General features: G+C 40.1%; 1 protein-coding gene across 11 annotated transcripts in view; it reads left to right on the top strand.

Moving 5' to 3' along the window:
* The window catches only part of DOCK9 (dedicator of cytokinesis 9), a 240,087-nt gene that overhangs the window by 106,690 nt on the left and 116,042 nt on the right, over positions 1–17,355 (top strand). For all 11 annotated transcript variants that reach the window (XM_039849151.1, XM_039849144.1, XM_039849146.1 and 8 more), the window contains exon 2: positions 7,149–7,265. In XM_039849151.1, the coding sequence (XP_039705085.1) occupies positions 7,149–7,265 (117 nt within the window). The remainder of the gene's footprint in view (positions 1–7,148; positions 7,266–17,355) is intronic.

The following is a 17,355-nucleotide window of genomic DNA, read 5'->3' as shown; positions in this document are numbered from 1 at the left end:
AAGTAGCTTTTATCGCCATGCTGATAAATCAAGGAAGTCCTAAATTCTTCATAAGCAGAAATGATGTATTTCTCATTTCTTAAAATAGAATGCTCCAAGAGTTGCCATTTCCTTAGTTTGCTATTTCAAGAAGCAGCATTTGGGTTTCAGATTGTGTTAACATTTAATTATCAGAGACATAAAGGCAAGAAATGACTAGAAAGATCACAGGAAGCTATTATGTCAGAGGGAAGAGCAATAGAATCAATCAGTAAGCGTTTTTGCTTGGCTCTTCTCATGATTTTCAAAGCTTCATAGGTGTTTGGCCAAAATTGAACTCATTTGTGGGCTGATGCTTTCCAGTTCTGCTGGATTTCAGAGGAATCTCATTTTCCTGGCATGGAAAAAATTCCCTGGTTTCTGATTGCCTGTGGATCTGGAGTTTTAATTTGCACGAATGTTGAGCAGCCAGACCTACAGTAGCAAATGCTATGGGAGGGAGTGAGTTCAGAGAGCCTCAAAGAAAGGTTAATGGAAGGGCAGGTGGATCATGCTCTTTGGCACTCGTGAGAACCGCATGATCACTGGAAGTGTGCCGTGCTGCCCACTGCTTTGACTGGTAAATGGGGACTGACGGGGCTAACCTGTGCACGTTTTCCCTTGATGTGGAGCTCCTCCCCAGCATCCTGATCCTGTGGCGCTGACCTCAGGCCTTGCTTCACCTCCATGGAGGCCAAGGCTTTGATTTCCTTTTAGAAAACAGTCCGTGAGCCTGGGCCTCTCAGAATCCCTAGTTGAATCTGCCTCCATCTTCTCCCCTGGGTAAAGAGCATACAACCCTTTGTGAACAGCGTCTCAGGGTTTACTGCCTGCCCCTCTCTCCTGCTTTGGAATCTTAGATCTGCTTTTTTTGTGGAGCTTCCCTAATGGGTGTGGGTGTAAAGTGCTTGTCTGTACAGCCTGAGCCCCCAGTTGCTGTTTTTCTCAATCCTTCCTGACACAAACTTTGTCAATACTCCTCAATTCAGTTTATAATGTAAGCATCTATTTATGTTTATTTTGGGCTCAAGCCTTGAATTCCAGTGTCGTCTCTATTATTGTACAGTTTCCTCTCTCTATGGCCTTTTGTTTTTCCTTCTTTGTCAATGCCACTACCATTGTTGTCTCTTTTATTGCATATGTTCCTGGAGAGTGCAGGAAAGTTTTTGTAGACAGATTGTAAAATTGAATATACATGGAGCTCTCAAAAAAAACAAAACAAAAAACCCGAAGATCATTGTCATGCAAGCGATACATTTAATAATAATAATAGCAACATTGATTACGTATTTATGGTTTGCTAGGCTCTGCCAAACATTTTACCAGCATTAACTCAATGGAGCCTATTAACAGCTCATGTAACTGCATAGCTCAGCTTTCTTAACGAATGAACCATACTGCCTTCAATATGATTAACATCTGTGTGGTATCTGTGGCCCTTTCAGGGCAGATCCAGGTTTTGTGAGTGCTAAAGTTTAGAATTTTTGGGGGGCGGGGGGCTTGTTTCAGAAAAAAGAATCCAAAATTATAAATACAAAATGAGGCATGGAAATGAATATTTAGAATTTGAAAAACAATTACAACAAATTACAAATTTTAAAAAGCTAACTCAAACCATAAATGTCAAAAATACAGGAAAACAACACATTTTTATCAATAACCTTTTGACAGAACTCAGCGATACTTTCTTCCCTACATTTTTTGGCTTCACCTATTATTCTTCATATAATCATGATTGTGTATTATTCTGTATTGCAAGGAAAGATCATCTTCGTTGCAGCATGATTAGTCCAAATTTGTGTTTTATTAATCATAGTTTAGAAAAGTTTCTTCTAGCTTTACAACATTTAGTAACATCACATAAATTTTTATGATTGAGAAAACCTGTATTAGATTTCTTTCACATATGAGCTGTATGATTTGGGGGCATTCTCAGTTGGAATGACTAATTTCAAATATCCCCAAGCAGTTCTGGAGCCAAGCACCTTGGGATGTGTCTGTATCGCAGTATGGTCCCTCACGCTTCACTTCATGTCATGAGTCATGACATTGGGTGGACCGGCACAGTGGATGTCTTCCTTCAAATCTTCCTAATAAGCCAAGATGCTGAGCAACCATTGAACTATACAGGAACATGGCGCCTGGAGAAGGGTCTGTGCAAGCAAAGGGCATTAAGCTTTTATTAACCTCACAGTCACTGTGTCTCGGGTTCTGGGCTAGATGCTGAGGGGACACAGAGATAACGAGACCTGAGACCCGAGACCTGGTCTTTTCCCAAGGCACTAATGGGAGAGGAGATAAGCTGTTCACAGGTCATTTCTATCCAAAGCAGAATGAATTGCACCCTAGGACTGCTACTAACCTGGGGCGAAACAGTCGAGGAAGGGAAAGGCTATCTTTTAATGGATTGAGGGAAGTGGCTCCCCAGTTTCGTGGCCAAGTACTGCATGACCTGGGGCTAGAGCAATTCTGCTCTAACTTTTTGGGCCTATTTGCCTGTGTGAGATTTGTTTGTTAGAGGAAGGATTCTGCTGCTAAAATAAACATTTGTAGACTGCTTGCTGCCCTAAGGGCTGTAGGAGTATGACAGGTGCAGAGGTATGAGGGTGTGACAGGAACAGGCTCGTGTCTGAGACAGTGAACTGAATCGCTTACGTCATGGGGCCCCAGGGCTAGAGATGTGTGACCGGAACCCGCATATCTGCCTAGCTAAGGAGGGCTGTGTTGTCAAGGAGTTCACAACTTTGCCCACACGGGGAATTCTCTTCCTTCAGCATTCTCGAAGCATCGCTTCCTTGGTGAAGTGAGGAAACTTCACAACCCATGGTGGGCAGTTGGCTCTCCCACCTCCCTTAGACCCGAATTTAACTTCTGCCAGCAGCTCTCACTATATCAAATTAAGTGTTTGCTAGCCTGCCTCTCCCATTAGTCCGAGGTGTCTTCAACTTGGTTTCATGGCTGTTCACCAGAGAATGACAACCTTTCCCCCAAAAACTGTGTGTAAAAATTTGCAAAGTAATATGTATATACATTTTGGGGGAAATGGGCCCAGGTTTTCAAAGGGGTCTGTAACCCCAAGAAGGTTAAAAGCTCAGCACTGGGCTTGTTCTCTGAATTTACAAATTCTAACACAGTTCCTGGAACATCATTCTGGATCAGGGGTTCTTCAGAATCCCCTGAAGAGTTTGCTTAAGCCCAGATAGCTGGTCCCCACCCCAGAAGGAGTTTCTGCTTCAGTTTGCTTTTGTATTGACTTCCCAGGTGATGGTGATGCTGATGCTCCTGTTCCTGGGACCCCACTTTGAGAACCACTGTTGTAGTCTGCTATAAACTAAAAGTACTACAGCCTCTCCCTTCCTGATTTCACAATAATCTGAGAAATGAATGTTCATAGATAAAGACTTTTTACTCTTCAAATGGGGAAGAAAGCTGAAGGACTTGTGTATGTAGATCAAGTTAAATTTTCATACACTGTAAAAGCAACATAACCGCGCACTGTAGCAGTTCTGTCACAGACTCAGGAGATGGCTGAGCCCCATCGTGCTTAGGATGACACAGTGTCCTTGAGTACTTAAAATTCAAATTGATGAATTCTCAGGGTTTCAACGCATGGTATTCCTAATGGCCTAGGAGCTCTCCATCCATGATCATTGGTCAGTTTGGGTGACTCTGGGCCCAAATTTCTTTTGACAATAGAAAATCAAGAACTTAGCTCTGTAACTGTCACTAGGGAGGAACTGAACTTAAGAGTGTTGAGATGGCTTTAAAACCAAGGCCGTGTGCTAGATCTGCTAAGCCCCTTTCTTCTAAACCAGGAGCAGGGGACTGGCGGTCTGGTAATTAGCCTAATTTCAATTTAGTGTTAGTGTGGTGTCCCTGTCGTCAGTGATGCTGCAGGGCAGTCAGTTCCCTACCCTAGTGGGCTGTCCCCCAACTTGTGTGACCTCTTGGAAAAGCTTAGTGAAGCTGAAGAACAGCGAACAGCTGTAACCAATGTGTCATCAGTTTATAGAGAGTAGAAAATAGGCGGTTATGCTCTTAACCTACGGCTTGGTAAGAACAGTGATGTGGCTTCCCACGGGCCCAGCTCAAGTCTCCCGGTCCCCTCTCTTCTGTCATTTCCTTCTGTATCTTCATTTTCTGCCTTTATCTTCCTCCTATGTTTCTTCCACCTCTGCGCTTTCATTCCTCCCCCCCCCCCCGCAAGGCCTGTCAGTCCCTTTTTCCTTCCTCCCATGTTCTTTTTTTGCCTTCAATAACCATCCCTCCTCAGCCTTGTTCTCTTATTGATTTTTCTTTCCTCTTCCTGAGGGCCATGTGTGGAAGGGAGGCATTGTGCCAATTATTTGTATTTTAAGCAAGAGTTTTTTGCCTTATTCTTAACTTAGGCAGCAGGCGGGTCACTCAGGGTTGACCTTTTTGCCCTGGAATCGTTGGTTCTCTCCTGAAGGTACTCCCACCGCTGCTGAAGGCCTCTGCGCAGTCAGCTCTCTAAGGAGTCATTTCATTAAGCCACGTAAGGGTTTGTACAAGTTTCAAATCTTCAGAGGCCTGAGACCAAAGAAGACGGACGGATTATTCGTCCACGAGATCCCCCTATTGTTGAAATCAGTCTTGTGGGCTTTCCTGGTTAACATGCATCTTTCATCTTTAACAGACATGTTGGCCTACAGACTCTCCACACATTTACTATGGTCAGGCAGTGGTGAGCCCAGACTAGTAAAAGGGCAGCCGGGGGGCGGGGAGGAGGGAGAGTTCTGTTGGGCAGAAGACTGCATTCTAATCCTGCTGCTTACTTGGTGGGACACTTCAGGCAATTAGCTCAACTTGTCCTCAGTTTCCAGGCTCAGTAAAACAGAGTGATGTTTTTATGCCTATCTTTGGCATTAAGTGGTATTAAAAGAGAAACAGAGATACATTAAAAATTTTATTTGAGCAAAAATCCATTTAAATTGGGCAGCACCAAACTGGGAATGGTTAGGAGCACTCAGCTGACAGGAGCTAGGGAGAGACTTATAGAGAGAAAGGGCGTGAACGAAGAAATTAAGTTATTTGATTGGCTATAGCCTAAAGCCATGTTGGCAATTTGTGATTAGTTGTCCTTAGTGTTTTGATTTTGTAACCATGAGGTATTTACAGGCTTAGGTTTTTGGTTTGCTTATATATTATATAGGCCGCATGGCCTTAGAGCCACCTCAGTCTAATGGCCTTCTTGTTTATCAGTGGATAAGTGTGATCAGCTTTGTGAAAACACCTTGAAAGTTACATACTGGAACAAAAAAGCAAGATAATCCTTAGTGTATAACATTACATTCTGTCATTAAGTACTTCCAAGAAAACTTCAGGCAAAAAAAATTAACAAAAACATTATTTGGAATGCTAAATAGGCTGTTGACCTTATCATCCTAAACAAATAGCCAGATATTTCCCCAGCAAAATGGGTTTATTTGGGAACAACAAAGAATTGCAATTTGTGATCCTCAGTCTAATGGCAAACCACTTGCAAGTCCAGAGAAACAAAGGAGGGAAATGCTCTTTTACAGACTTGGGAGGGGCTGTTGTAAGTAAAGGTCAAGGCACTGACAGATTCTGGCAGATTCCATGTCTGGTGAGGCCCAATTCCTGGTTCACAGACAGCCCTCTTCTCTCTGTGTCCTCACATAGCAGAAGGGACTAGAGAGCTCAGGGCATTGGGGGGGTCTCTCCTTTAAGGGCACTAATCCCATTCAGGAGGGCTCCACCCTCATGACCTAATCACCTCTCAAAGACTCTACCTCTTAATACTGTCGCATTGGAGATTAGGCTTCAACATATGAATTTGGGGGAGGAGGACACAAACATTCAGCCTATGGCAGAGGCTTTTATGGGCTAGATTTAGCAGTAGCAATTTCCCTCCTACTGATCTGCAATTGGCCGGAAGACAATCAAAAGGCCACACCTAAACACAGGAAAGCTGGGAAATGTAGTTCAGCTATATTTGGAAGGAAAAGAGACAGATTTGGGGAACATGTAGCAGCCTCAGTCATAATACCCAATTTAGATGCTGCATACCAGATGTTTCTAATATATATCCTATATTAATAGTCATTTTGATAAATATAGCATTTGTCGAAATTGTGAATATCAGATGCTTTTTTATCAATAGTTTAAAAAATAATCTTGTGCGCGCGCTCTCGCGCTCGCTCTCTCTCGCTCTCTCTCTCTCGCTCTCGCTCTCGCTCTCGCTCTCGCTCTCTCTGCCTATTTTAGTACTTGGCATACTGTGCTATAGTTAGTTGAATATATATCTTTATCCCTGACTTAGCCCAGTTAGTGCCTTGCATGTGGGAAGTGATCAGTAAACACATGGCAATGACTGGCAAAGATAAAAGATTTTTTACTTAGAGGAATAACTTTGGAAATAGAGAAGGCATATTCTCTCTTTTCTTTCCCCACTTGCTTGTTGTCTCTTTTGCTTGCTCAGTGCATGGCAGGGATGGCCATCTCTACTCGCTGAGGTTCACTCATAAGCCCTGCTTTAAGGAGTACTTTTTTTCTTCCTCTGTTTGCCTGGTTTCGGTCCAGCTCACATTTTTCTATGTTTAGGTGTTACATATTTAAGTTGTAGATGTTTCAGGAAAGACGGGGATATTTTGAGACTCAAGGATGAGTTCCATAGAGCCTTATATGAAATCGTGAGCCTTGTGGATGCTTTAAGCCCTGAGCCAAGAAAAGGTGGTCAGTGGCTGGAGCCACTGTGGGCATCCAGCCTTCACTGCCAGACCATAGCTGGAGCCATAAGCAGGGCAGCTCTGGCAGAGCCAGAGGCTTGAAAGAGGACTGACCTAGCCAGGGGTGACCCAAGACATGACTTGGAAGTTCCAGCAGAATCCATACCCTCCTTTGTGCTTAAATAACTGAACAAATATGACTTTATATAGATAGTACCACGAAGTGTCTTCTATTCCTTTGAAAACAACTTTTATCTCTAGTTTCTAATTCTTTCTGATAGCAAAATTAATACACTCTAATTGTAGAAAAATTGGAAAATATACAAACATACAGGGCAGAATGTATAAAGTTATTTAATCTTAAGAAATTGCATTTATCCATAAGAATGTTTCAAGTGCTTAATCTTTTTCCTTTTCCAGGCAAAGCCAAAGCTGATTGAGCCACTTGACTATGAAAATGTCATCGTCCAGAAGAAGACACAGATCTTGAACGATTGCTTAAGGGAGATGCTGCTCTTCCCCTATGATGACTTTCAGGTAGATAACTTTTAAGTTTCTGTAAATAGAACCATGTGGTTGATCTTTACAAATAAAGATCTATTTATATATATTGATTTATTATTTACTTTAGGATTTTTAAAAGATGAAAAGAAGATGTGAAGAAGAAAAGTTATGTCACTATATTTTTCTAGGCATTTTTTCATGAATTAATTTTTTAAAATGGTATTCTTTTTGCATATATATGCAGATATAAATATACATGAATATATGTTATATATGTATGTATATGTACATATATGCAAACATTCATATGTGTGTATATACACATACGTATATACAACTTTTTTTTTCAAGTATGTGTGTGTTTCATCTTGAAGATAAGTGCTGTTCTCTGGACTGATTTAATGGTCACAAGTGCTTCCTATGTCTTGTGAGATTTATTTGGAAAGGCATTTAGGTTTTTTGCCCAGTGCCATAGAGTCTTAAGGCTGATATTTGCTGGGGAGCATGGAGGATTTTGTCATACGTGGGAGACTTTTTTTAGGTTGGTCCTTTGGGAGACTGTCACAAGAGAGGCTTTGAATTATGTGTGGCCTCACAGAGAAGACTTCGGGGGTAACCCAGGTATGTCCTGACTCCTGTCTGTCTGGTGCAGTGGCAGGTGCTGTTCCTTGTTGCTCAGTAGCTGCCCGCAGAAGACTCGGCACAGCTCCTGCTGTGAACTGCATGCTTGATTGTTGCTGGAAGCCTTTCAGATTATGGCCTGTGCCTGAGTGATCCATAAGAGCTTTGAGGCCAGTGAGGAGCAAAAATAACATTTTTCTTTCAGAAACTCCATACGATGGTGTTAGGCACCTGGTTACCTAGAGTTACCTTGGTCTGCATGAAGGTTCTGGTTATTTCCCTTGCTCTTCTGGGACCTATCTTGGCTCTTCTTTCTTCTCTACCTTGATGCTTCCTACCTGATGTTGTTTCCTTCCAGGCCCTGTCTTCTGTGAATTGAACTGGCTTAGATTTTTTAAGCTTCAGTGATTCTTTGTTATTTAATTTAAAGAATACTACATACTTCTAAAAAAATTAACCAACTGGCACTGTCGAAATACTTGACATTAAAAGCCTCCTCTACCACTTCTTTTTCTAGCCCCATTCCCTAGAACATAACCTACTACATGCAGTTCTGGGCATACTGAATTGTTTTCAGAAACTTCTATGTTAATAACAATTGTTAAATTATATTCCTTTAAGTTTTTTCCCCACTAAATTTAAGAGACTCCACTATATAAAAAGGTGAGAATTTTCACAAATATTCCCTTTTTCTAACTTGTTAAAGGTACATATGGAAAAAATGATTATTCCTTAGTTCTTTCCTGAAAACTAAGGATTGCCATGGAAATGAAATTGACCATTAGTGCAATGCCACTGCCAAAATACGTTCCACTGATAAATGGTTTCAAATCATGCCTAAAAATACAATGCTTTAAAAACTCCATTGCCTGAATAGGCTAGCCAGCCAAAGGACAAATAAATGGAGACCTCAGAATGATGCCTTTTGCCTGTGATTTTGGCAATAAGTTAACATGAGAAGTTAAATCGGATGATTACAAAATGCAATCCACGTTGACATATTTTTCCTGTAGTGTGCTCCAAGGAAACTAAAGGTTATCTCAAGTTTCCCTGAGCATGGAGTTCTATTCTTTTTGGTATTAATTAGAGTAACAAATTGATTTCAAGTTTTTCAACCTAGAATGTAGGGTTGTATTTGTAGCCCTCAGATAAAGTTGCTTAAGAAGCAAATAAACCAGAGGAACAAGATACAGTTAATTTAGTTTCATCTTTTATCCCAGAGACAGGAATTTGGATATTTAAGCAGCTGTAGAATCAAATGATTGAAACTTCAAGGAAAACTCCTTCATTCTATTCACCTGTATCTACTTCTCTGGGGATACTAGGCACAAATATTCTAGGAAAGACACAGAACTCACTGACATTTTGCTGGCCAAGGTTAAATGAACAAGTGTTATTTTCTGTTTTTGTAACTTTTTCTGAAGATTAAGGAGCTTGAATTTCAGCTTTGATCCTCATCATAGTAATTGTGGCAGTCTCCATTTAAGTTTGGATGCGCTCTTGTTTGTTTTCTTGTTTGTTTCTATAGGGAGACACCCATATTCTAATCAAGTAAGGCCGTTTACACTGCGCTTTCTTTGCTAATTTATCTCAGTGAATTTAATAACCATCTAGTTAGCTGAATGAGCAAAATGTCTTAGCAATGCCACAGATTCCTTCTGTCTGTCCCCGTTTTTTTTTATTCAGCATGGGAATGGAATTATTATTGTATTATTAGAGGCAGAGGGAACAAATTAGATCGGGGAAAGTATTTCATTTCATATGGAAAAATAATAGCGAGTTGGTTAGCAAATGGGTCAGATAGTGAGCCAAATCCATGTTGGGGATTGATGCACAATACTACACTTACTTCTTAGCCCATTTCCCATTTGCCCCTAGAATACTCGCCTGTGGCTCTTGTGGCTGCAGCGTTTACCCCGAAGTAACTCGTGGATAACAGTCCTAACCTTACTCCCAAAGTTTGCCACAAAATAGCTCACTTTTATTATTATTTTCACATCGCTCTAGTATATCGATAGTCTTCGGAAACAAATGACATCATTCTATTGAGAGCATTCTGTTTTTAGTAGTGGTATTTTCATTTACAAAGTAATTCTTGATCATTGAAAATGTCAAATCCTAGAAAACGTAGTATTCCTACACACGATGTTAACATCATTCTCAAACAGTTGTTAGCCGAAGATTCATTTGATGAATCTGATTTATGGATACATTTCTGTTACAGTAGGATTAGAGACAAGTTCTGTTTACAAATAACTCCAAAAACAGTTCTTATATTTTATTTTCACATTGAAAACTGGTCAAATTTGCTTTAGCCTCAAAGAGCGTGTTTATGCAAAATTAAATTAACGCTGGCAGCAAGCTACACTTTTTTTCTAAACAGGAAATGGGTTAAACAATATTAGTCGACTATTAAAATAGAATTTTATGTGAAGTTCTGTCAAATATATTTAGAAAGATAATTAACTAAAATATAACTGTGGATAGTGTGTACAGTTCTTGAGTAGGTCACGTGTTGATATTGGTCAGCTCCTAAAGATGTCTAAGTGTCTCTGAAAATGAGTCTAATGGAGAGAATTGTTTGTGAGATATACTTGTCTAAGAGTGGCAGAAAAACACAACAACTGAGAGATGTGAAATAAATGTGGATTTTAAAAAACGAAAGGACTCTTCTCAGCCAGCCATCAGAATATTTATGAAGTATAGTTTTATGTGCCACAGCCAGGGACAAGAGCGCCATGCCTAGTATAGCCCTTAGTACTTTTTTTTTTTTCAGAATTGGAGCCTGGTGCTTTGGGGTTTGTTCTGTTCTGTCTCTGCCTTAGCTTCATGGTTCTCTTTGCTAGCAATGTCTTCTCTTCTTTTTCATCCTTCTAGGACCATCTCACCCTTTTGAGGCCACTTCAAACCCTACAGTGATTCCCCCACCCCCCCATTTTCTTAATTCCTCTAGTGCTTACTATCTACTCTGTGTACATTAATACTCAAGTACTGTCTTGGGCTTTTCACCAACGGCTTCTTAAGCTTTTTGTGTTCTAGTGTCACCACCCACACTGTGACCCTAAGGAAGGCTCAGGCACAGTGTTTGTGCCTCTCGAGCCCCCATGCTGCCCATCCACTTCCACATTCACATAACCTCTGCCCACTGAGTACTAGAGTTGGGTGATTTTGGCTTCAGTTAAAATTAGTAAAATTATTATGAATATTAGGTAGTTTTCTTTGATTCAGGAAGTAAATATGAGTACCATTGAGCACATGTGGAAGTTCCAGTGACTAGATTTGTAAAATATTTTGCCCGATCAGTGATTTGTTTTGATGGAAGTTAGATACTTTCTGAAATAAAAGAATGAAGGTGAAACAGTCTTTAAAAGGCATACACTTTCTAGTTGCTAATGAACCTTTGAAGTTTTGAGGCCTCATCAAGTTTACTTGACATAGGTCTGAAAACTTGCTTTTCCACGGGTAAATTGTAGGTAAATTTTATTGGGCAATTACACAGACGTGAAAACCTTTAAGATTAAAATGTTTTAGATCAAGAAATGTAACTTGAACTGTTACTTAAGAAGTGACAAATCTATGTATCCCTGAAAGTGATGACCAGGAATCCTCCCTTTCCTGTCAGAGACATAGAATTCGATGTGGGTCTGGCCATTGATTTCCAGTCATGATTCTCCTTCAAGGGAAGTCCTTTACCAGATGATGCTGGTGGTGGTGACATTTTTAACTGTCGCTATCAATCCACTGAATCTACATCTGGCTTTTTAAGATCCTGGCTTGTTACATGGCTTACTAATGTTTGTGCAGTTACGTAAAGTGTTGGAATATGGAGAAGGTAGGTATAGAGTAAAAAAAGAAAAGATGTTGGGAAGCAATTTATGGATACCATTTATACTTTACAAAAATTAGACTTTGATGTATGATATAAACTAACAAAGTGTAGAGTTTATATGGAAGGAATAAAAAGGGTGTGTTGTATTCCACTTCTGGGGATATACCAAAAAGATTTGAAAGCAGAGACTCAAAGAGATGCTTATAGACTTATGTTCATAGCAGCGTTATTCACAATAGCCAAAAGGTGGAAACAGCCCATGCATTCATCATTGCATGAATGGGTAAACAAATTGTGGTATATCCACAGAATAGAATACTATACAGCCTTAAAAAGGGAAGAAAATTCTGATACATACTATAACATGGGTAAACCTTGAGGACGTTATGTTAAGTGAAATAAGACAGTCAAAAAGGACAAATGTTGTATGATTCTACTTATATGAAGTACCTAGAATAGTCAAATTCATAGAGATGGAAAGTAGAATGGCGATTGTCAGGGTTTAGAGAAGGGGAAATGGGGAGTTATTGTTTAATAAGTACAGAGTTTCAGTTTTGCAAGGTGAAAAGAGTTCTGTGGGTAGATGGTGATGATGATTGCCCAACAATAATATTCTCAATTGCACTGAACTGTACACTTAAAAATGATTAAGATGGTAAATTTTATGTTGTGTGGATATTTTATCACAATTTTTAAAAATAAAGAACATGTTGTTACAGGATTTCTGTGCTATGTGAATGTGAAATTGTTGTCATCCTTAAAGCTGTGTGTGAAGTCAGGGTGAGGAATGATTTCTCAGGTGCTCTTTCTTCTGATATTTCCTGGTGTATTAACAATGTCAAATCTCTTAGCAAGAGAATTTAAAAGGAAAGATGGGAGTGCAAAGATTATTAGTAATTAGCAATTCTAGAAATTTTCACTTTTGGAAATGTTTAGATACAGGAGAATCCTAGACTGTTCTCAGCATTGTATAGGAAAATGTGGTTAATCCATTTCCCTTTAAATAACATCCTGATTTTTGTTTTTCTTCTGTTTCTTTTCCTCTTCTACTTACATGTGACTGATAATGATCTACAAACCACTGACCTAAAAAGGAAGCCAGGCCCCTGTACTTACAAAGGGCCTTGGAAGTCCCTGAGTCCCTGATCTCATTTCCCATCTGTTTCTCTTTTTCTTTTTCTTTTTTTTTTGAAAAGATTTTTTTTAAAACAGTGTTTTGTCCTCACTTTTCATTATAGGCTGCTACAAAAATAATCTCAATACTTTGTTTAGGGCTTTTTATTGAAAATGTTCTTTTGTTAAATTCCTCGAAATTTTTATCAGTCAGAATCACCGGCCAACAATGTAACTTTCGTGAACATTGTGGTTCCTGGGATATTAGTTCATGTCTATGATTGAATCTTCCTGAAAAATCTGGATAAATAATATTCCTGAATTGATATTGGCCAGACCTTCAGGAGATGAGAATTTTAATTCTAGTTCAAGTAATACCTTTTACAGAAACAGTGACAGATCATTCTTTTATGAGCAAATATGCCTTAAAAAGAAAGCTTAATTTTCAGATTGCACTGATCAGCTGTGTTGAAGAGTATATTTATTTGATTTATCATTTAGAGTTCTACTTGTACAAGGGGATCAGCCTTGTGAGATGCTTAGGAATGTAAATATCCGACAGGGTTCTTGTTTTCAAATTGCTCAAAACTTAAGAGAGGAGATATATATGTATATATAAATGGAGTCCCATGGGAATTTATTAAGTTTGAGATAGTGAGACATTCAGGTGTTAAGAGTCCCCTAAGTGTTGAAAATGCAGAAATCCAGTCTAAGATAAAAGCCAGCGTTCTTTATCTGGGCTCACCCCCCAAACAGAGTGGTCAGTGCATTAGGGAGTCAGAAGTACCCCATGTGCTGGAGGGTTGGAGAAGGGCAAGAGAAGAGTCCACAAACATGACCAGAGTCAACACGGCTAGTCATGAACAGTCTTAGGTCATGCTGAGGAGTTTGGACTTTGTTCTTGTGGCAGCGAGGAGTCATTGAAGAATTTAAGCAGAGGCGTGGCACTATCGGATGAGAGTTTTAGAAAGATGACTGGCATCCATGCTGAGAATAGAAAAGAGGGATGGTAGAAGGAAGGTGGGAATATGAGTTAGGGAGGGTGCTGCACTGAGGTTCATACAACAGCACCCTCAATCTCTGCACTGTTGTGGGCATGTATAGCAAGGAAAGTCACAGGGTGACACTGTTGAGTGGAGAAAGACAGTTAAAGATGGAAGCTTGAGGACCATGCAGGAGCTAGTGAAGAGGAGCTGTTAGAAAGAGGCAGAGAGATGTCCATTTCTCTGCCCATAATCAGGGCTCGGCCCTTGTAATGTTTTAATTAGTTTCTTGGGTATTGTTTTTTTGTTAGATCGCTCCAAAAACCTAAATGGAATTATTTTTCCAGACCCTTGTCTTATCCCAGGCTTTGTCCATTTTTTAAATTCTTAGTGAATTAAGCATTGGGAACCCTCAGCAAACAATTCCCTTAAAATGGAATTGTCTGATCTTAGTGGAAGATGTGGGTCAGCTGCCACGACATGATCTTGCATTGAGATGTAGGGAATGCCTGCATGGATTTCAGTTTGTAGTCTAGCTTGGGACTGAATCCTCTCGGAAGCGAGTCATCTGCTCTGAAACAAATGTATCTGCCAGATATTTGGAAAGGTTTCATTACTGCTGTGCTCAGTAGGTCACAGCAAAGTTTCCAGAATGTCTAATAGTAATGTTTCATACTGCCCTGGATATGAAATGCTTAATGTACAGACAGTTCAGCCCAGGAGGTGTTTCCAGCAGACATCAAAGGGACCTAACTCCACAGACAAGGGAGGCACCTGCGGTTTGGCTCAGGCCTAGAGACAAAAGGATAGTTGGGAGCCATCGATCTAATAGGGAGTAGTTTAAAATCTGGGATAACTTTAGAATATTGAAGCAGAAGCTACCCACTTGGCCCAGCTAAACACAATAAAAATTCAACCCAGGGCTTACTCTTTAGGGAGGGAGATGGGTCAGGCCTGAGGGATACCCATTCAGTCTTACCTAGACCACCAGGGCTCCGATTTCTGGCCCAGGTTTCTGATTTCCTCTTCCCTCCCTTCACAGAGCCCTGGCCCTCTCCAAGGTTGTACTTCTCCTGGCAGATCAAAAGACTCTTTTTCTGACAAAGGCATCAAGCCCTCAAACATTTGAAGGGATAGTTCTGTGTAAATTAGAACAAACACAAAAATAAACACAAGTGCAGATACTTTATATGGAATTACAGATAGGAAGAGTTACCTGTGAAGCAAAGATAAGTCTTGTGTTTTAGCCTAAGAGTAGATTGGAGTTTACTGGGCTCTGTCCAGCAGGTCAGCAGAGTGGGTCTCGGGCCTTCTCGGACTTTGTCCTCAGGCCTCAGGGCCCATCTTAGAGGCAAGAAAGCAGATACCTAGGAAATTTCCCTTTTCACTCTCTGTTCTGCAGTCATGGCCTACTGAGCAGTTAGTTACCTTCTCTTGAAGGAATCTTCTTCATCACTAACTTAGTGTCTCAGCTGGTGCATTACAGCCTTGCCCGTCCTGGGAGTTGTTCTGTTTAGGACACCTGAGGAGATACCTCTTCCTCTTTCAAAGCCTGCACTCCCTTCTGGGCTGCCGCGCTATTTGTTTTTCCGTCTGAGGGAGGGCGCTGCCAGCCCTGTGTCCCTTTGAACAGAAGAGATAGGGAGATGGTCCGTCTGGTCCATGGTGGATCCACACAGCTGGCTCGGCTTGCAACCCACCCGCTTCTCTCGGACATTGTCTTTAGTTCATTATTCATATGGTCCCAGGAGAAGGACGGGCCTTTGTTTCAGTCTCTTAATTAAAATATTTTAAACACCCAGTGGATATGCATATTTCCCATCAGGAATTAAGAGGGTTGTTTGGTTATAGTTTAATGCCCATTGCAAAATGATTAAAAAAAAAAAAAATCTAGTGCCAAATGAGTCTAGAGGGTTAGAAAAATAAAGAAACGTTGACACAAAAGCATGTCTTTGTTAGTACTCATGCCTCTATTTAAATCTATGTAGTGAATCTTCCCTCCTTTTAATCCAACAATTCCCTTTATTAAAAAAAAATAATTGGGGGAGTACAAATCAGAGCAGAGACAGTATTCATCTTTTTTTCCTGGATGTCTTTTATGTTTTAGTTTCTCACAAAGCAATTCATAACAATAAGATAAACCATTTGAGAGAAACGACTTAGAATTCCATGTTCACAGAACTAAGGAATTTTTAAACCACGAAGGAAACCTAGAGAGCCTACAAAACTCTTTATTTTATGGATATGGAAAGTTAAAACTTTACCCCAAGATCACACAGCTAATGAGAGGCAGAGCTCAGATGAGAACTCAGGTTTCCTGGCTCTCAATTCAAACCCCTTTCCAATATCACTTCTCAAATTCTTCCATAGGAAGTTTAATTAAATTATGCATTTCACATTGCTTGTGGTTTGAAACATGAGCTCGGTAGCCCAGCCTCAGTGGGGTCAAGGTAGCATGCTGGCTAGCACTGATGGAGGGAGGGCAGAGCCCTGGTCAGGCTGGGGTCAGGAATTTTGATGGTAGGGAGGGATTCCAAGTTGAAGCTGAAGAAACAGGGTTGCAACACACTGTCAGGGAAGAGCAGTAAGTGAGGGAGAAAATGGATAGGAAATGCCAGAAAGCCCCAGAGCTGGCCTTAGATGAGAGGACTTGACATCTCTGTATGTTCCCTTCAGGCGGCCCATGGCCCGGCCTCCTAGGCTAAGCATCCATTCAAATGACTCCAATTTTGGAGGCAGTCATTTCGACCAAGAGGAAAAATATTTTTTAAATAAAAAAGAATCTATTTGAAATTTGTTGTTCCAAACTAAATTTGGACATTGTAGTAAATTTTACTCTTCATAGTCCAGTCTGGATGTGGGGGGAAACTCTGTGCTCTTCCAGTTCATTCCATTATAAAAAAAAAAAAGCCCCATACAGATTTACCTTGGGCTCTCAGATGTTCGTGGATCATTATATTAGCCCTTTGGGAGAGGACTTTACCCCTTTCTTTTCTTTAGGAGTCTTTTTGTTTGTTTGTTTGTTTGTTTTGTTTTGTTTTTCCCAATTACGCCTGTAATTGTATGCAGTTCATCATAAGACTCCTGTCCATACTTGGCCAAGGTAATTAAAGATTTCTATGTGTCAAAGAGGACCAGTGTTCAACCTAAATATAGTGTTGACCAAAATTAGACTTTTTTTTAGACTATTATAGTAGCTAGAAGGGGGCTTTTACTTTTAAATTGGTTTGTTCTGTGAAATTTATATCCCAATGGTTGTCTGAGATGCTAGGTATGTTTAGATTTAATTTTCAGATCTTATCATACTTAATAGTGTAAAATGTTTGTCCTCTCCCTTACAAATGTAGAAAACTACTTAGTCGAAAGCTATTAAGCTTTCTTAGCAGAATGGGAATAAAAATGGGAATGATATTCTTAGAATGTCCGCCTTGGTATTGATTTATATGAAGTGGACACAGACCTATTTTCTAGCAGGAATATGATTTTAACTGGTAGAAAAGTAGAAAAGAATACCGTAACTGTTAAAAAGAAAATTAAGCTAATTTTTGAGAAGGGCTTTAGTGTTCATTGAGAATAA

The sequence above is a fragment of the Pteropus medius genome, unplaced genomic scaffold, assembly GCF_902729225.1.
Source record: "Pteropus medius unplaced genomic scaffold, Ma_sr-lr_union100, whole genome shotgun sequence".
Taxonomy (NCBI): domain Eukaryota; kingdom Metazoa; phylum Chordata; class Mammalia; order Chiroptera; family Pteropodidae; genus Pteropus; species Pteropus medius.
The sequence above is the reverse complement of the archived record's forward strand: the minus strand, read 5'-3'. Positions and strand labels throughout refer to the sequence as shown.